The sequence below is a fragment of the Aquila chrysaetos genome, chromosome 4 (assembly GCF_900496995.4).
Source record: "Aquila chrysaetos chrysaetos chromosome 4, bAquChr1.4, whole genome shotgun sequence".
Taxonomy (NCBI): Eukaryota; Metazoa; Chordata; class Aves; order Accipitriformes; family Accipitridae; genus Aquila; species Aquila chrysaetos.
The window spans coordinates 28175741-28193428 of record NC_044007.1 but is presented as its reverse complement, the minus strand read 5'-3'; the positions used below and the strand labels follow the sequence as shown (position 1 = coordinate 28193428).

At 37.6% G+C, this 17688-nt stretch overlaps 1 protein-coding gene across 3 annotated transcripts; it reads left to right on the top strand.

Annotated features, from left to right (window-relative positions):
• Positions 1–1633: 1633 nt before the first annotated feature.
• Positions 1634–17480, top strand: DECR1 (2,4-dienoyl-CoA reductase 1). 3 transcript variants are annotated; one of them, XM_041122959.1, is made up of 11 exons: positions 1661–1751; positions 2322–2402; positions 4032–4234; positions 5219–5276; positions 5425–5511; positions 8018–8165; positions 11328–11427; positions 12713–12785; positions 14961–15107; positions 15423–15485; positions 15583–17480. In XM_041122959.1, exons 3-11 carry the CDS (start codon positions 4113–4115, stop codon positions 15640–15642), a joined length of 858 nt encoding a protein of 285 aa, XP_040978893.1. In that variant the 5' UTR covers positions 1661–1751; positions 2322–2402; positions 4032–4112; the 3' UTR covers positions 15643–17480. The 3 variants fall into 3 exon arrangements, with proteins under 3 accessions (XP_029866966.1, XP_040978893.1, XP_040978892.1); XM_041122958.1 differs by having other exon boundaries at positions 2322–2432; XM_030011106.2 differs by lacking the exon at positions 2322–2402 and having other exon boundaries at positions 1634–1751.
• The last annotated feature ends 208 nt before the right edge of the window (positions 17481–17688 follow it).

Here is a 17688-nt window from a genome sequence, read left to right as displayed (position 1 = left end):
TGAAAAACATTTTCTGAAATTTAGTTTGGTTGTATCTTCTTGTTCACTTTTACCATGACAATATGATGATTCTTTCAGAGGCAGCTGTTTGGCACATTTGTATCTTCCAATGCATAAAAGGTTTGCTTTTGTGGTTTGTTTCCTCTTGCCTGTTAGCTTCATTCCAGTGAAGCTTCCTAAATTCTGTAGCATTTGTCAATTTTGAAACATTTCTTGAACTATATTCACTCCCTTTCTCCAACTTAGATTTTTTTGTTCAGTGATTACATAACTCTTGAGACTCAGTGTGTTTTGAATTAACTGATTTTAATGAAATGTTACTATCTAAACCTTACAGTGACTCTTTAACACCTACCAGATGTTTGACATACAACTTTAATGGTATTGTGGCAACTACTGCTTAGTGGTGTGGCACTATTCCTTCAGTGGCTGCCAGGCAGTATGCAGGACTAATAATGATATTATGTGCTGTAGAACTTACCGTACCAATGGAGCATCAACATTTTTTTTCCCTGAATGTTGAACATTGAGCTGTTTGACCAGTTTTATACAGGGTGCTGATGACTAAGCTGTAGGATTTTAATTCTGATGCTTCTGAACTCCCATAGCAGTGTGTATTCAGTTTGCCCTGAATTCTTAATTCAAAAGTTGATAGTGACAAGTTTGTTGTCTTTCAAGCCAAGTTTTGTAACTGCGTAGATTCATTGTCGTGGTCTCTTCTCCTCAAAACCTGCAGCTTTATCGAATCCATAGGTTCTTACAGCTACCATGCTAGTCCCCCACCTCCTTTCCCTGCCATTCCTTATGGCCAGATACGACTCTGCAGGCTTCTCTGCCGTATTACCCAGGCTGTGCAAAAGGGCGGGTATCAGTCAGTCATTACCTTTCCGATCAGCCAGTCTATGTGCTCAACACAGGTAAATCAAATTTGTTATCTCAACATAATCCCCTGTAGATTAACATGGGTTAATGTTCACAGGCTGCTCAGGCCTTTTCTGAACTCCATTGACAGTGCTGAATTTGAAATGAGGAATCTTGGTCTTTCTAGTAAACCTCACAGCAGTCAACAAGATGAAAGGTGTTGGTGTGTGCGGTGGAGCCAGCATGCAGCCCCTCTGCTGCTGCCCTCAGGGACTGATCTGTGGATGCGCTCAGCACAATCTCACCCCAAATCAGGCCGTGTGTTACCCACCCCATTTGAAATCCCAATGAGCAGACTGCTGTGCCATTGCTTTTCTCGTATTTCTTAAACAACCCTTTCCCCAAAAAACACGTGCCAAGAACTGGCAAAACTGGAGAGAAGCCATGCTAAAGGCAAAAAAAAAAAAAAAAAAATAGTTATTTAGTGTCCTTCAAATAGCATTGAGTAAATAAATAATTTGCAAAAAACCCCCACCCCAACCCAGTGAAGCATATAAACTGAACCGAGCGCAATCTGTCGCTCGCCGCTGGGACGCGAGGCCCCGGGGCGGTGGTAGTGGCCGGGCGAGGAGCGCCTGGGGCGGCCGGCGGGGCCACGATTTCGTGCTGCAGCGACCACCTCGCCACGGGCAGCGGTCCCCTGCCTGCCCGGGGACGGCGGGCCTGCCCGCCGACCGGACCGCCTCCCGCCCGGGGCGGGCGCTGGCCCCGGCCACGGAGCAGGCGCACAGCTCGGGGCCCGCGGCAAGGAGCCATGGCCGCCGTGGTGAGGGGGGGGGCGGTGCGGCGTCCGTGGCGGTGTCGCGGCCTGCTTCGCTGGCACCGGGCGGGTAAGGCGCTCCTGCTCTGGTGGGGCCGGGGGTAGTCGGCCGGCGCCTACGGGTGTGCTCAGCGACCCGCTCCCCCGGGGCTGTCCGGGCGCACTTGTCCCCTCAGAGGGCACGGCGGGGACCTGCGAGCGGTGCTGCCCGTCGGGCCGACGCCGCCCGGCCGCCTCACGGGCTACAGCCCGCCCCCCCCCCCCGCCCCGCAACCGAAGCGATGTCGAGGGGCGGCCCAGGCTTGAGTGGGGCTCCGGCTGCTGCGGTTTGGGGAAACAGCCAAAACATCTGCCGAGGGTGGGGACGACCCCCGGTTCTCCTCGGTTCCCGGCGCAACCCGCGCTGTCCCTGTCCGCCACGGAGCCCTCGCAGAGGTGCGGCCTGTGCTCCCAGGGATAGAGCCCCCTGCCCCGCCGCGGGGCGGTTGCCGCTTCTCTCCCGTTTCGGTAGAGGCTGTGGAGGCCTTGTTACCGCCCTTTGATCCTGATAGCAAAGTTATGCGGTGCCATTTAGGTGAAATGGTTTGAATGTTGCCGTCTGTCCGAGCAGTGCCACGGCTGATCTGTGTGGGTGTTGCAGGAGGCCGTTCTAGTGAGTTCTGTCCAGGCACAGTGCTTCTTACCAGCGAGTGCTTGTGTACTTCCGAGAGGGCCTTCTGCGGTAATTTCAGGATTCTCTTCCACCCCCTGGGTGAGGGTGGTTTTTTGTGTTGTTCGTTCTTGGGGGGTGGGGGTGGGTTAAAGCTGTTTCCTGGCTTCTTTATATGTCTGTTTACACCTGAGGTTTAACTTAAAACCTTGACCTTAAATAGTGGAATGATTAAATTGAGTGGATCCTGTCACAGAAGCTGCTTGTGCAAGCTAGTAATGAGATGATAGCAGTCTCATGAAAAGATTGCTGAATTATACCAACTTTACTGGCTGCTTGATACCACTACAGTACTTCATTAGTCTTGGTGCAGTCTTCCTGCCTGCCTCATCTTCCTCCCCCAGGCATGGGGAAAGCTGCTTGCATGGTTTCTGTAGTGGTGAGCAAGAGGAGTGGGCTGTGTCCGTCACTAACAGAGCACCTGATCAGGGAGACTCAGTACCGCGTAGGGATTATCCCCGGTTACCTCCTTATACTGGAAGAAGAGGGAGTCCAAATCCCGTCTTGGTTTGCATGAGCTGAAGTTCTCCAGGGGGAGGAGCCCTTCTCTCTCCCTGCATACCTGAAGAGAGAGGAGATGAGTAGGGGACTACTGAGAAAGACCCAAAAGAGAATCTTCACACTCCCCTTTCCTGGAGGTTTAATAGTATTCTGGTACTCCGTGAAAATACGCAAATTTTATTTTCGCTGAGAGAATTAAAAAAAAAAAAAATCATCAGTATTTTACAGACATTCGGTGGCAGACCTGATCTGTAGGATTTTGTTATTCCAGAAAAATGTTGTGACATTCTTTGGATTTTCCATTTGGTCTGCTTGTGTTCCTTAGAACCACCACCTTTCATTTATTTTTTATTTTGTGAGAAGCTGTGGTGTCCAAGTTCCAGAAAGAATCCCTGAAGTACACATTTAATATAAATGCTGTGGGACTTGCTGCACTGCTTTACTTTTGTGATAATTTTAGCTTTAGTTTGAGCTTTACTTTCTTAATTTTGTTCTACATAATGCCCACAACTCTTCTTCATTCTTAGCTTTTGTTTCATCATTTCTTTGGAACATCAGCTTCATTAAATGGGCAGTGTAATTCCATGATTACTCTCTGTTTTCACTTGTTACTCATATGCAAATGTATTATCACACAGAAGGATTCATATGCACACTTTCTCAGGCCAGCTTTAAGCTCTACGAAACTCCCATCCCTGTGCATTATAGCTGCGACATGTACAGATTATGCATAAAGTACAGTACATATATGAATCTGAAACCCAAATCCTGCTGGAAATCTGTAATTAGTTGGTAATGGTTTTCCACACACTTTAGTAAAAGTGACAGACGTAAGAATAACTAACTTTCAAAATAACAAAAATCATGATTAAAATATTTTTTCAATAGTTCTTTACTTGCAATAGAACGTCTAAAAATAGCTTAGGTGCTTTCCTAGTCTAGTATTAGCATTTATGTGAAGGTCGGTGTGTTTTAGTATAATACAATGTAATTGTTCTTACATTCAGTTTATAATAAGGCAGTTATGGTTGTTACTTCCACTGTCATCAGAAAATCTAATCTTGTGTAACAGTCCTGTATACAGAAATGAGAAAAAACTAACTTTCCTCCTTTTTTTTTTTTTTTTTCCCCCCCCCCCAGTTTTTCAGCCGTGGGCCAAATGTGCTGCATCAAGACAGCAATGCACCCCAAGCTGCATTCTTTTCACCTCTTCAGAAGGTGATGTTGCCACCAAATACCTTTCAAGGAAAAGTGGCCTTTATAACTGGTGGAGGTACTGGGATTGGCAAAGGGATGACAACAGCTTTGTCCAGTTTAGGAGCCCAGTGTGTTATAGCAAGCCGGTAAATATTAATGGATGTTTTAGAGCTTTCATTTAGTACTGAGTGCTGAACAGATCTGTTTTCTTCTTCATAATGGATCTTGTTTTCTTCTTCATAAAATGGGTAAATTTATTCTATTTACTCGGTTTCAGTACACTTTTAAATTATAATGTCATATTGCAAATACCAGAAACTTGCAGATCATCTACAAGTGTCTAATGGTGTAACCAGCAGTAGGAAGAAATAAACTAAATGCATTTCCATGAAATGTGGCAGCAAAATAAACAACCTAGAATATTAGACATAAATTCAAACAAAGCCTAATAGAGAACACAAAATTGAAATGGCCATTGTTGAACACTTTGAATGTATTATTGCAGGTGTTCTTGATACAGATTTGAATTGAAGTAAAGAATTAAAGCCATTCCTCCTAATTCTTGTGACTTTAAAAACAGCCCTGATTTTCTCTTAATGAAGATGATCTTTATACATTTCTCTTAAGTAGCACTACAGTAAAGACTAGAAAAAAATCTCATTTTTAATCAAAATAAACAACAAAAGTGTCGTGACAGTTGTCCAAATGGTGGTTTATTTATTTAGTTTTAAATCTGAATATGCGTGTCCCTTCTAAAATACTAGTAGAGTAGTAGCTAAAACTAAGTTTGTTATGCTCATGTACTCGGAATGAAAATATTTTTTCTAGCTTACCATGTTTAGCTTAAGATAGTCTTTTATTGTAGTCACCTCTGAGTTGCTTTCAAGTAGCAGTAACCAGAAATTACTTAGCTTTAAATAGTTTTCTTTCAGAAAGTTAGTGACTAAGTATAGTTTCTATCTTAAAGCGCAATTTTCATGAAAATTGGCAACATGCATGCGCGCATACACATATTAAATGGTATTTTAAGGTTTAGCTCGTATTTGCTAAGAAAAAATCACCAGATTTTATTAATCTGAATTGTAATTGCATTTAATTGAAATTTAGTGACATTGTATACTTATTTCTAGGAAGCTTGATATTTTGAAAGGAACAGCAGAAGAAATTTCTTCTAAAACAGGGAATAAGGTAAATTTTTACAGAATTGTGAATATGTCAGTTATTATGCTTTAAATGATTATAGGATTTTTATGCATTTATGTGCTTCTGTGGGCTTGTTTAATTTATAAGTGATATGGGTTTGAAGTCTTACAGCTGCCTTTCTTTTATTATATAGGTTCATGCCATCCAGTGTGATGTGAGAGATCCAGTTTCAGTTAAGAATGCTGTTGCTGAAATAATCAAAGTGGCAGGACATCCTGATGTAAGTGTTCTAGTGAAAGGAAAGAACTTTAGTCTTCATTACTGAAAATACTCTGTATAGTAGGCATGAAGAAAATGACTGATAGAAAGTTAATGGAATCTAAAGAGACACTAGACAAAACGTGGCTGTACTTCAAGATAAAGCTAACATTCACAGTTAGACTGGTTACTGTCTTCCTGTGGTTCTTAAAATGCTTAGCGGCCAAATAGACAAAACGTTGTTGTTCTTACTCTAAGGACTAACAGTTTCTTTGTAAACAGTGGGACAATTATGATGGGATTCTTTGAATTAAGTGAATGGAATATTGCTGTTAAATCCTCCTGAAAAGGTGACTTACTTGTGTTGGTACTGGATTACACCTGTTGCTTATTAACAGAATGTTTCACAAATTAGAAATGGAAGTAATCATAAACGTCTTCTTTGGTTCTTGCTTAGCTTATTAAAATACACAAAGAAGGTTCCAACTTGAAAACTAAATTCTCATAAAATCAGGAAAAAATCTTCAGTCAAGCTAAGCATCTGTTTTTTAATAGTTTGGCACAAAATACAGAGCTCTCTACATCAGACTGTTGCTTTGAGAAGAGTGGTCTGGAGGAGTCTGAACAATGATAGGCACCAAACTCTGATTTGATTGTGAGAAACAATTCAGATTCTGCTAGCTGATAGAAAGTGTGATGAGAGTGTTAACATCTATGTAAAGGATAGTCAGTGAGATTTAAACTGTTTACTGTAGATTTATAACTGTCATCTGTGTGATGTAGACACTTTGCATTCACCAATAGCTTCCTGTGGACATGGAAGAGTACCTGCTGAATTCTAAATGTGCTAAGAAGTGGAGAAACTATTTCTCACAGCTGTATGCTGTAACAGTGCTGTAAAATAAGACAGTTTACTGTCCTGATTTTGTAGACAAGATACTCTGGACATTATTTTGACTGCTAGTTACTGCAGTTTTTGGTCAAAGCACATCTGTCACCATGATCTCCAGGTTTTAAGTGCGTGTAGAGAGGGAGGAGACTTCTTCCTATATATTATGTGTTTAGTACACCAGTAATTTTCTGAATAAATACTTCCCATGACTTGTTCTTTACAAGCATTTCCTTTCTCTTTAATTTCACATATTCTGTGTGTTTAAGAGAGACTGCAGAGTAAATTGAATATTCAGTTCTTTTTGTCTGGTTTTTGTCTTAGTGACAGACGTGGCATGTAAGTTTATGAATACTGCAAGCCTGAGTGTCACTGCCACTGTGCATTTAAGGTGAGGTCTCAAAGATAGAAGTTAATGGCAGTATCATATTCCTTCTATCTTTGTTTTGTTCATTCTGTCCCCAAGACTGTTACACCCAATTAGAAAGCAGTCATTCTTTTGTCATATGGATTGTTTGGGCAGTCATATGTATCTACATACCTCAAAGACTGTATCATGCAGTCTTTACTTCACTAGTTTTATTATTGTGTCTTTGCTGTATTTATTCAGTGATTCAAGTAACCTCGTCAGTATCTTGAGGTGTTTGGATTTTATTTTATTTTTTTCTACAGACTGTAGGGAGGCCTTTAAATTGTATTTGCCATCTAGATGTATAATTTATGGCTGTTGTATTGTATTTGTTTTATATTCATGCAATATGTACTGTGCTGTGTTTTGTTACTGAAAATTCTAATGTCTTAATTTAGCCCAGAACTTCTTCAGGACAAAGACTTGGTTTTATCTGCAAACATCCATGTATCTAGGTACTATTCCATAAGTAATACACTGTTTTATTGCTTCAGTACATTATATTATTATTAAATACACAAGATCTGGCCACATAAGTTTTGGTTTAAAAACTGCTTATGTGATGCTTATTCCCCTTAAAAATATATATCTAACTGCTAGCTTGAAGGGCTAAGCACAAGATATATCAAAAGTATCCTCTACCTAATTATTGTTAGTAGAAAGGCAACAAGTGACAGTTATACATCTATTTAAAAAAGGTTTTGTACTAGTTGCTTGCAGTTCACTAAATCATAATATTCTGTTTGTCATGACTGATTAGACTTCCTGTTATGGAACAGTCAGCTAATCCAGACTTTAGTCATCAGGTTACCTGGACTTCTTTTGCTTTTATTCCCATGCATCCATTACATTAAATATGATATGTTATCTTGACACTCGATGGGGACAAATTTATCTGTTAGGATACACCTCAGACACTATGGAAAATAATGACTTAAGTCACTGTCTACATTTAAAGTTCCTCAGTACTAGACTAGTAACTACAGCAGTTTGGAAATACAGCTCATTTTCTGTTACTGATACATATCTATGCTGCAGATGTTAAAATTTCTGATGGATTATTTTCTCTCTCTCTCTCTCTCTCTCTCTCCCCTCCTCCGGTACCTTGTTTGATGAGGATATTTTTACTTTTCTACCATAAACACTAAGAAGTTCCTTCTAAATTCTTTGCTTTTCTCTCAGGAAGAGTTGGTTTTAGTTAACTCTTAGGTTTTCCTTCATGTGTTTCAGGTTGTGATAAACAACGCAGCTGGAAACTTTATTTCCCCTTCTGAAAGACTTTCTGCTAACGCATGGAAAACAATAACTGATATTGTGCTTAATGGTACCGCTTTTGTAACTCTGGAAATCGGAAAGGAGCTCATTAAAGTACAAAAAGGTATCTTAAGATAAATGGTAACTAAGCATTGTGACATAGTATTATTACTTCCTTGCCTTGCTATTATTATAGCCAGTTTTGAGAGTTTGAAAAGAAACACAATCTTTAACATTCTACATATTTTCTAGAAAGAAACTTCATTTTCAGTAAAGCCGTACTTAAATATCACACAGTAGAACTGGCTAGCAGTTACTTCATTGTTGAATCTGCCCTTAAAATTGGATCCAGAGGCCAGGAGGTTGAATATAAAAATCTGATTGCAGAGTTTGTACTAGTAAATGGTTTTTAAAATTTAAAAAATAAGGCTTTGTTTAAAACATATGCTGTTATTTCTTTTGAGTCTTCTATATCTATGTTGGTTTCATTGAACAATTGAACATGTGGCATTTACTTAAATGAACAGCAAGTCAGGATATCGCTTTGAATTTTCCTCCTACACTTCAATAAATAAAATTCACAGCTGTGTTATATGACTAATTGCACTAGAGAATATTACCTTTGAGATAATTTGAAAAAGAATTTCAAAATTGAAATCAGTGTTAGGTTTTATTTTCTCAGGTATAATTCTTAGTTCTAGACTACCTAGAAGTTTAATCCAATATTTTAGCTTTACCTTAAAAATACGATAGTTCTTTGATGTACTATTTAGCTAAAGATTTACTTAACCAGATTATTGCCTTTAAGGGAAAGATACTGTATGCCCTTCTGTGTTATATTATAGATATATACAAAGAACTGCTTTCATTTTACATTATCTTCTAGTTATGAATTGAAAAACATTGAGCTTATTTTTTTAATCAGAATGATATAATCTCAAATAGCGTTTAAAAGCAGTGAGGTATATTATGGTTTTCCATGTGCCCTCACTTCTGAATCATGTTTTCTAGGTACAGCCACTGTGTTGAAATAATCCTTTTGTGCACTGTATTTCTCTTAACTCCTGAATTAGTTGAATTTCTTCAAAACTCCTCTCCAAAAAGTACTCTGGGTTTATACTATTTAATGATAACAATATAAAGTTGTTTCAGTAAGTCTGTAACAGTTTTGGTCAGTTGACAAGGTATTCCCCGCATATATTTTAGCAGCACATGCAAAAATCCTTTCTGCCATTCTAGTGCTAATATTACCACATTAAAAACCCATCCCCAACTCTGACTTACTGTATTGGTATGACTTTATGGCCTGTCAAATGCATGCAGTGTCTCCCTATAGTAATGTGAAATACAGCTTTAAAAATGCCTTTGTCTCTGCTGCTGTTGAATGAAAAACTACTTTTCTTGCTTCCACCCTCAAATTTGGCAAAATCCAGAAGTCATTCACCTTCATGTTGTCTCTCTTCCTCTCACTTCTAAGCTTCCAAAACGTGAATTTCTTTTGCTATTACTTGCATGCCTTCTTTCTAGGGGATTGCATCTGTGAGCAAGACTTTTTATTTAAGGCTTTCTTTAAGACATATTTTTGCAAGTAAATCAAGTGTACCTGTTTGTCCTGTCATTCTCCACCTTCATTTTCTTTTTACTTGCTTGTTTTTTTTAAGTTTGAGCAGAGACCTTAGTTTCTGAAGTGATGGAGATGCTACCCAATGCAAATATTTTAGAACAGTCTGTGAGGATGCTATACATCTGATAGTTTCTAGAAGACTGGCACATCCTTTAGGTCTGCAGTATGATCTGTGTTAAACCTAATTTAGTAAACAATAAAAGTGCTCTGCTTTCAGACTCTTAGGTTTGTACTGGTATTTAAAACGGATTTGTAATCTGCTAGTGCGTTATTTATGCACTAAAGTTTTACAAAATGAGAGGATTTAATTGGTTAGATATTGTCCCTTTTATGATTATAGGCTTTAAAAATAAAAATTGTGCATGAACTGAAGTGTACTTTAAACTTCAGAGCTGTAAAGTTATCAGTCATTCTTGCTTCTGTGTTAGGTTCACCCAACTCACCTCTATTTAACCTGTATTTTAAAAATTCTATGGTTTAATTCTGCAAAATGTATAATTAACAATCAACTCTAGATAACTTCAAAGTTGTTCTGTGGTTTTTTGCCTGTGTTGATATTTCTTTTCAAAGTCTCTTGCCGTAGACTATTTTTATAAAGAGGGTTTCTGGATATCTGCTGGCATTTCTGTCAGTGCTTGTTTATGGTTCCCTTTAGTTTCTCTTACGTAACATTACTGTAATTTTTTAATTGAGTCTCTACTTCATCATCACATACATTCTATAAGTAACATTGTTTTAGAAATATCCCTTGGGAAGCTATTCTAATTAAATTATTTTTAAAATACAGTAAGTAGAACAGTTATTTTAGATACTGTGGCGTAAGTAGTGAGCTGTTGTCCCTTGTCCTCCATTTCCAAGTTAGAGTAAGTTCATGCTAGTCATTGATCAGACAATTAGAATTTGCAGGCTTCTATAAAAAAAGAGATTAAATAAACAGTTGCAGTTTCCATTATTTTCCATAACATTTTTGCTAAATCTGTCATAAAATTTAACATATAAAAGAAAGCAGTCTTTTTATAATACAGTTTGTTGTGATACTAATGGGAGAAAGTTATGCAGGTTAACTTTGTCGTAAGCTCTACTGTAGAAAAAGCTTCTGAAAACTTCTTAAAAAAACTCCTCTTTTTTTCTGCATAAACTTTAACTCAAGGCCTAAACTGTGTCATTTTAAGATTATGCCAAACCTAATTGTTCATGCTGATTTTTTCTATTTTATGGTTTTTTTTTCAGCCAGGAATTGAGGAGATTAGGGCAAATTACCTGGTTAGTGACCACTAGGCTAGTGCACCTTCTAAAAAGACACTGTAAGATCTTAGGCCTTCATTCCACTTAGACTGATTTGCACACATAATTCATTATCAGTAGAAGTCTGAGGGTTTAGACCTTTGGAAGCCTAATCAATAGCTATTTACACTTACATGGAATAACTCTTAACATTCATGGAAAAGAGGGAGCTGAAATAAAAGGCTTGAAAGCAAGGTTTCCAAGACTAGATTTTTAAAATATCTTTTTACAACCCAGGGTGAAATGGCATCCCTAACACTTGAGCTGCAAACTTCTGTACCACTGAGGTTGCTTTTACCTTAAGTTCAGAGTTTGATCTTCATGCATTTTTTGTTTGTTTGATGTGTGGGGGGGTTTTAATGTTTTTGCAACTTCCAGGAGCAGCATTCCTGGCTATTACGACAATTTATGCAGAGAGTGGTTCAGGATTTGTGTTGCCAAGCGCCTCTGCCAAAGCTGGTGTAGAAGCAATGAGCAAGTGAGTAATGTAGCAAAATGTGTGTTCTGCTTTTCACATCTGTGAGGTAGGTTAATTGGTGTATAAAAATGGAGCTAGTTGGTATAGTCCTCCTGTTTCACTGTTTCATAGAAGAACCTCCCAGCCTCCAGTATCCTAGCAAGAAAATAGTATTCTGTCACCTTACAGAAGGAAGTATTAACTGCTATTATTATGACGATTTTTATCACGAGGATGAGTAGATGATTTTTATCACAAGGATGAGATAGGGGTAAGTGGAACTACTTTTGGCAATAGCAAGTTATAGAATTTCAGTTACAGAGTTTCAATAAACAGATTTTCTTGCATTCTTATAGGCGAGCCGGCACTTAAAGACAGTTATTAGGGCAACTGTTCGAGGTCTATAGTGCCTTCCACTTTCTTTTGTTTCAGGAAAAGATGTGCTTGTATTTGGATGGAGTATACTGTTGCTTCACCTATCTAGTTTCATAAAGAAATGTTTCCTGTCACTATTTTAAATTAAGGTCTGCAGTTATACTTAATTCAGAACAGTATCATGTGACGTATCCATGTTACTCAGCAAACAAAAGGATTTCTATCATTATTAACTATAGGGCAATCCTTCATAGCAAATAGATCCTCCTCTGCACTTCAGCAGAAGGAATTTAGGCAGCCTTTTAGTAACTAGCATTCTTTATCCAGAAAAAAATGAGGGAATGAGTGATGGTCTTGTTTTCTGTTCTTTAGAGCTGTAACTGAAGTGTGTACTTTTCAGAGACTTTGACCCAGCTAATTCATTCACTGTAGTAGATGATCTACCTGGAGTACTGCTTATGCAGAGAAAATGTTGCCATAAAGCAAAATTATTCTACTGGTCCGATTTTAGAATGTAACCTCTGCTTAGTGTTACTTCAACACATCTAATGTGAGAGCTATGTTGAAAATGTTAGGAATGTATACTTGTGGGATAATCTAAATTACCAGAGAAAGGTGGTAGCCTAACAGTTGTTTGTCAAGGAGTTTAGGTGCCAAAATCATCTGTATGATTTGCGAGGGAGAAAGAATTGCTTCTTAATGTTGCTTTATCTATGATGCATCTATTAAATCAGTATTCCTCTGTTTATGAATGTGATTTTTTTTTTCTTCTCTGAAATGTTTTTATTAAGAACAAAAAAAACCCCCTTAAGTAGAAAAGTCTGTTTCAGGAAAATCCTAGTATTTACACATTTGATTCAGTTTTGAATACTTTTTTTTGCTGAATAGCATTGTGCTTAAAATACTGATGTATTCTGTTAATGAATTTTAGGTCTCTTGCGGCTGAATGGGGTAAATATGGCATGAGATTCAATGTGATTCAACCAGGTCCAATTAAAACAAAGGTACATAGCATGAAGTGAAACACAGCCTTGAATATGCTTTGTAGTACAGACTTAACTTTAAGATAGTCTAACCTCTTCTATGACTGTTAAATTCAAGTATGATTTCCTTGGTAGTCAAGACTGTGCTGGAATATTGAACACACTACCTCTCAATTTTTTTGTAAAATAGAATTTCTTGAACTTCTGAAACCTGCTACTGTCCCTTCTACTACACTAATATAAATGAAACCTTTTTTTAGTGTTTTAAAGAAATGATACATCAAAATATTTAATGTTGCTTCTTACCAACTCTACATACCTAGTTTGTCAAGTGAAGTGAATTCTTAGACTTGTTGGAGTGTCTATTTCTGCCTGAACTCCTAATTCTTAAACAAAACAACTCATCAATGCCAAAATTTCAGAATCTCTTTTAGGTATATGAAAAGAGAAATTCACTAGTTTTGTTAAAAATCACAAAACTAGAAAGAGAAAAATAAGTCAGCAAGGAAATGTGAAGCTTTGATATGAGTGAAAAGGACTGGAGAGTTTGAAGGAAGTAATCCAGACCAGCTGGAACAGGAAAAAAAAAAAAGAAAGTAGTCCTGCAAGAGGGGAGAGGAGGATCCATTTCACATTGAATCAAAATATTACAATTATGAGCAGTAACAGCTAATAATGGTATTACTACTGCCTGTAAAATGTTTCACAGTTGGTTTTGCTGTTGTTTTGGGGGTAGGGGTACAGGGTTGCTGCTGCTTTTTTTTCTTTTTTTTTTTTTCCTTTTTTCCTCTTGTCAGTATTAGATGCTACATTGGACAACTCAGTTTTCCCTTTTTTGACTGTAAAGAAAGGTAAGTGCAGTATCAGCAGGGTTATAAGAATGTTGAAACAACATGACAGATCAGACCACAAGTCCTCCAGGCCTTGTATCTGGTGAATTTTTAGGCAAGAGTAGAAGAAAAATATTTCATGACATTTCTTCTTTGTCTCCAGCCTCCGGCAGTCTATGGCCCAGGGAGTTTGATACAGTTGGTATCTCTTCATATTGTAGTCATCTTGATGGATTTTCTTCTTCCATTAGTTTGTCGTGCTCCTTTTGAATCTGTATAAACTTTTGGCATCCACTATATCATGTGGCAAGATCACTTTGATTTATAGATTCTTATAATTTTTGGCAAGTTAACTGCTTTAAATGTCAATATTGCTACCTCCCCTTAATGTTTCTGATTTAACTTAATAGTGTATATCCCACTTGAGATGCTGTGTGTTCATAAGAAAGTACTACATTTGTCATACTGGTTCCAAGTTAAAATTTCCCTGAAAGCATAAAAAGGCAGATAGGCTTTACTTAAAACAGCATATTGCAAAATCAAGGCTTTCTGTCTTATGGACTACATCCATGTCTTTAAGAAACACTGTTGTGAGTCATGATAGGAAAAGAAAAAAGTGTACAAGTGCAATACTGTTAAGCTTATAAACTGGCATTTAAAAACATGGCAATAGAAGACTCAAATGGCATGAGTACAGCCATGATTACATAAATTACAGTGTGCTTTAACTCTCATAACTGAAGTAACTTAACATAAATGTTACTAACACATTTCTGATTTTGCCTGAGGAGGTTGTTTCCTTGTGGAGGAGCCAGGACGAGCAAAAAACCTCTTCTATTTCCCATGCCATTCTAAGCTATTCAAATACTAGAACTTCCAGTGACTTAGTTTAGTTCTAGCCATTGATGCAATTTAACTGAACTTGATATTTTTTTTCTTTCCAGTTTTACTTACTCGATGTCATGTATAATTTATTTCTGTCGCTTTCCTGCTCCTCTTCTCCCCTCCTTCCTCTCCCCTGTCCATGGAGCAATTTTGAGTCTTGCTTATTTCCTCAAATGTTTATCAAGGGTTTTTAGGAAACAAAGATTTCATAGATAGATGGTGGGTGACTGTCCCAAACATGTTAAATTCCAGCTGATATTTCTCAGTAGATGCCTATCAGTGCAACAGGGATAAATTATGTTTTGTTTCCTACTTTCTTCTTTTTCATCCTACTGACAAACAGGGTATAGACTGTTTATTCACAAATGTTAACTTCCATATTGTTTATGTGGAGTCAAATCTCTGTTGGATTTCAATTTCTGATGTAGTTATAACATTCTTTTTTTTCTTTTTTTTTTTTAATGTTTCTCTTAATTCTCAGGGTGCTTTTAGCCGTCTTGACCCAACAGGCTCATTTGAGAAAGACATGATTGAGAGGATTCCCTGTGGTCGTCTGGGAACTGTAGAAGAAATTGCAAATCTTGCTGCCTATTTCTGCAGTGACTATGCAAGCTGGGTTAATGGAGCAGTGAGTTTTGGTTGATCTTGTTTATACAATTAAACTGATGATGGTCTGAGTTTTGCTGATACTTTTTAAAGCCCTGGTTTCAGAAATGAAACAAAACCAGTTACTTTGAAATTCTGTACCAGGATTATTAACCTTTTAATTGTAATGCATAGTAGTTAGTACCTTTAAAAAGAACTTCTAAAAGTGATTGAATTACATTATTTTGAGCATGGGTTTTTCTGATCCAAATCAATAAAAATTACTTTCACAATTCATAAGAAAGGAATGCTATAGAAAACTTACTATTATTAAATACACTGTTTATGCTTTTTCTAGGTTATTAGAATGGATGGTGGAGAATATGTTTCTATGGCAGGAGAATTCAATGATTTGAAGAAGGTATTCAATTCCTTGCTTGCTGTTTTACATTCAGACAAATACTTAGATGTGTAACTATTATGTGGAATTCCAATAAAATGTTCTTTTCTTTTATTAGGTTACCAAAGAGCAGTGGGATGTGATCGAAGCAATGATTAGAAAAACAAAAGGCTCTTGAAGTACCTAACTGTATGGTGGAGTTCTTTGGAAATGAACCATGACTTTTTCATTAATATTTAGAAATAACCAATTGAGAAATAGCCTTCAAAGTATTTTGTATGCTAGTTTCAATAAGATATTTTGAAATTGTCATATTTTGAATATAGCACGTGTATTTTTCCCAATCTACAATCTAATCTGTTGCCACTAGTGAACAAAGGTTGTTCACTGAAATTTTAATTGTTTTTTAGATTATGTCTTACATAGCCATGCTGTGGTCTACAATTAGCTGCCTTTTTTTTTTAATATTTTGGAGGGGTGATTTGTTCCTCAGATATATGCAAGTGTCTCTTAATATTGTAATTCAAATAGCATTTCAGGACTACCATAACTGAATATGATTGCTAATCTGAGGAAAAACTAAGAAATGAAGTCCTAATCTTCACACTTCAGTAATAAGTCCTAAACTTGCAAATAACAGAGTTTCAATTTATCAGCAGGACTACATACACGGAGATAGGATGTAACTCCTATGGTTACTTACAAAATCTTGAAATGCATAACCATCTTGGTCTCATCTTCTGTTGACATTTCCAGTCTGTTAATTATCTTATCCTGAACTTCAAAAATGGCATTTAAGGACTAGCAGTGCCTTTCTAAGGAGCTTACTCTTTGTCATGATTAAGTTAATGTTCTTGAAAATGAGAAAACAAAAAATCATTTGCTATTAACGTGTGACTAGGGCAGTCTCTCCATAAAAAATGGTTTACTTAAGACTAATAAAGGACATCAGTAAATTGGGACTGAAAGCGTTGAAACCTCATTGTTTCATTTGCATTCACAGACTGGTACTAAAGAAGCTTTAAGATGTCATTACTTCTGAAGCTAGTCAGTTTATCCATCCCAAATAAGCAGGTGATTAAAAAAAACCCCAAACCAACCAAACAAAACCAAGCAAGCAATGTTTATTGCTGTCCTTCTTTTAGTATTAATACATTTTCCAGATTAGGGAGTTGCCAGTTGTCTGTCCCCCCTGCTTCAAATGATGGATGGAATTCTTCAAAGAAATTAACAGGCTCTGGCCTTTACAACCTGAAATCCATGCTTTTTTTTTTTCAGTTTAAACCAAGCTCCAGACTGTCCACACATACAAGCATGGACATAGCTGTATGTGCTTTGAAATTGATGCAGTGATTTGAGAGTCAGGAATATAGAAGCAATTCAAGGATGTCTTCCTTCAAGTGCTGGCATTGCTTTACCCACACTTCAGGCCATGCTTACATTTGCCAGCATCTGACTTTTGAAATCATTTGATGCCTTAATACAAAGCTGAAGCAAGCTAGTATATGTTCTGCTGAAAGGGTGGATTATATTAGTGCAGGCTTCCATGTGCCAGCTCTCCCTTGAGAGTGGTGGTCCTGTGGGGGATTGAACAGCATCTGTGCCACTGATAATAAAACAAAGCAAATGTGTTTATCATAGCAGCCTTCAAGGTGTCTCTTGAACATAATGTAAAGCTTTTTTATAGCATCTTGGGTTTTGGTAGGTCTACTGTCAAGATCAAATTCTGACGTGATATCCATGTCTTTTCCCCAAAAAGTGATTTAATTGGGAAGTTAGGCTCATACATACTGTTCTTTGCTCACTGTTCTTTGCTTGTTGTCCTTTGCATTTACTTACGTTTTCTCTTTGTGTGGGACACTGTTGCATATATAGCTTTGACACTTGAAAAAAAAGTTTCAGAAAAAAAAATTCAAAGGTATGTTTGTGAGCTGTGGTATGATCAAGTATTCCTCTGTGGTATTTAGTAGGGTATCCTCTGGAGATGGGCTATCAATAAAAAATAAGTTCCCACTGCTCTCTTGCATCCATGGGTGTGTACAACTTCTGCTATAGGAAAGTTTGTCATGTGGTTGAAGTATAGGACAGAGATAGGAGATAACCGTGTTCAGTGTCCAGCATTGTCACAGACTTTGTGTGACCTTAAGTTATTTCTTTTGCATCTGAACAGCAGTGCAGGTGCACTTTGCAGCATTCCCTCAGGAACTGGTCATCTGAAGCAGGG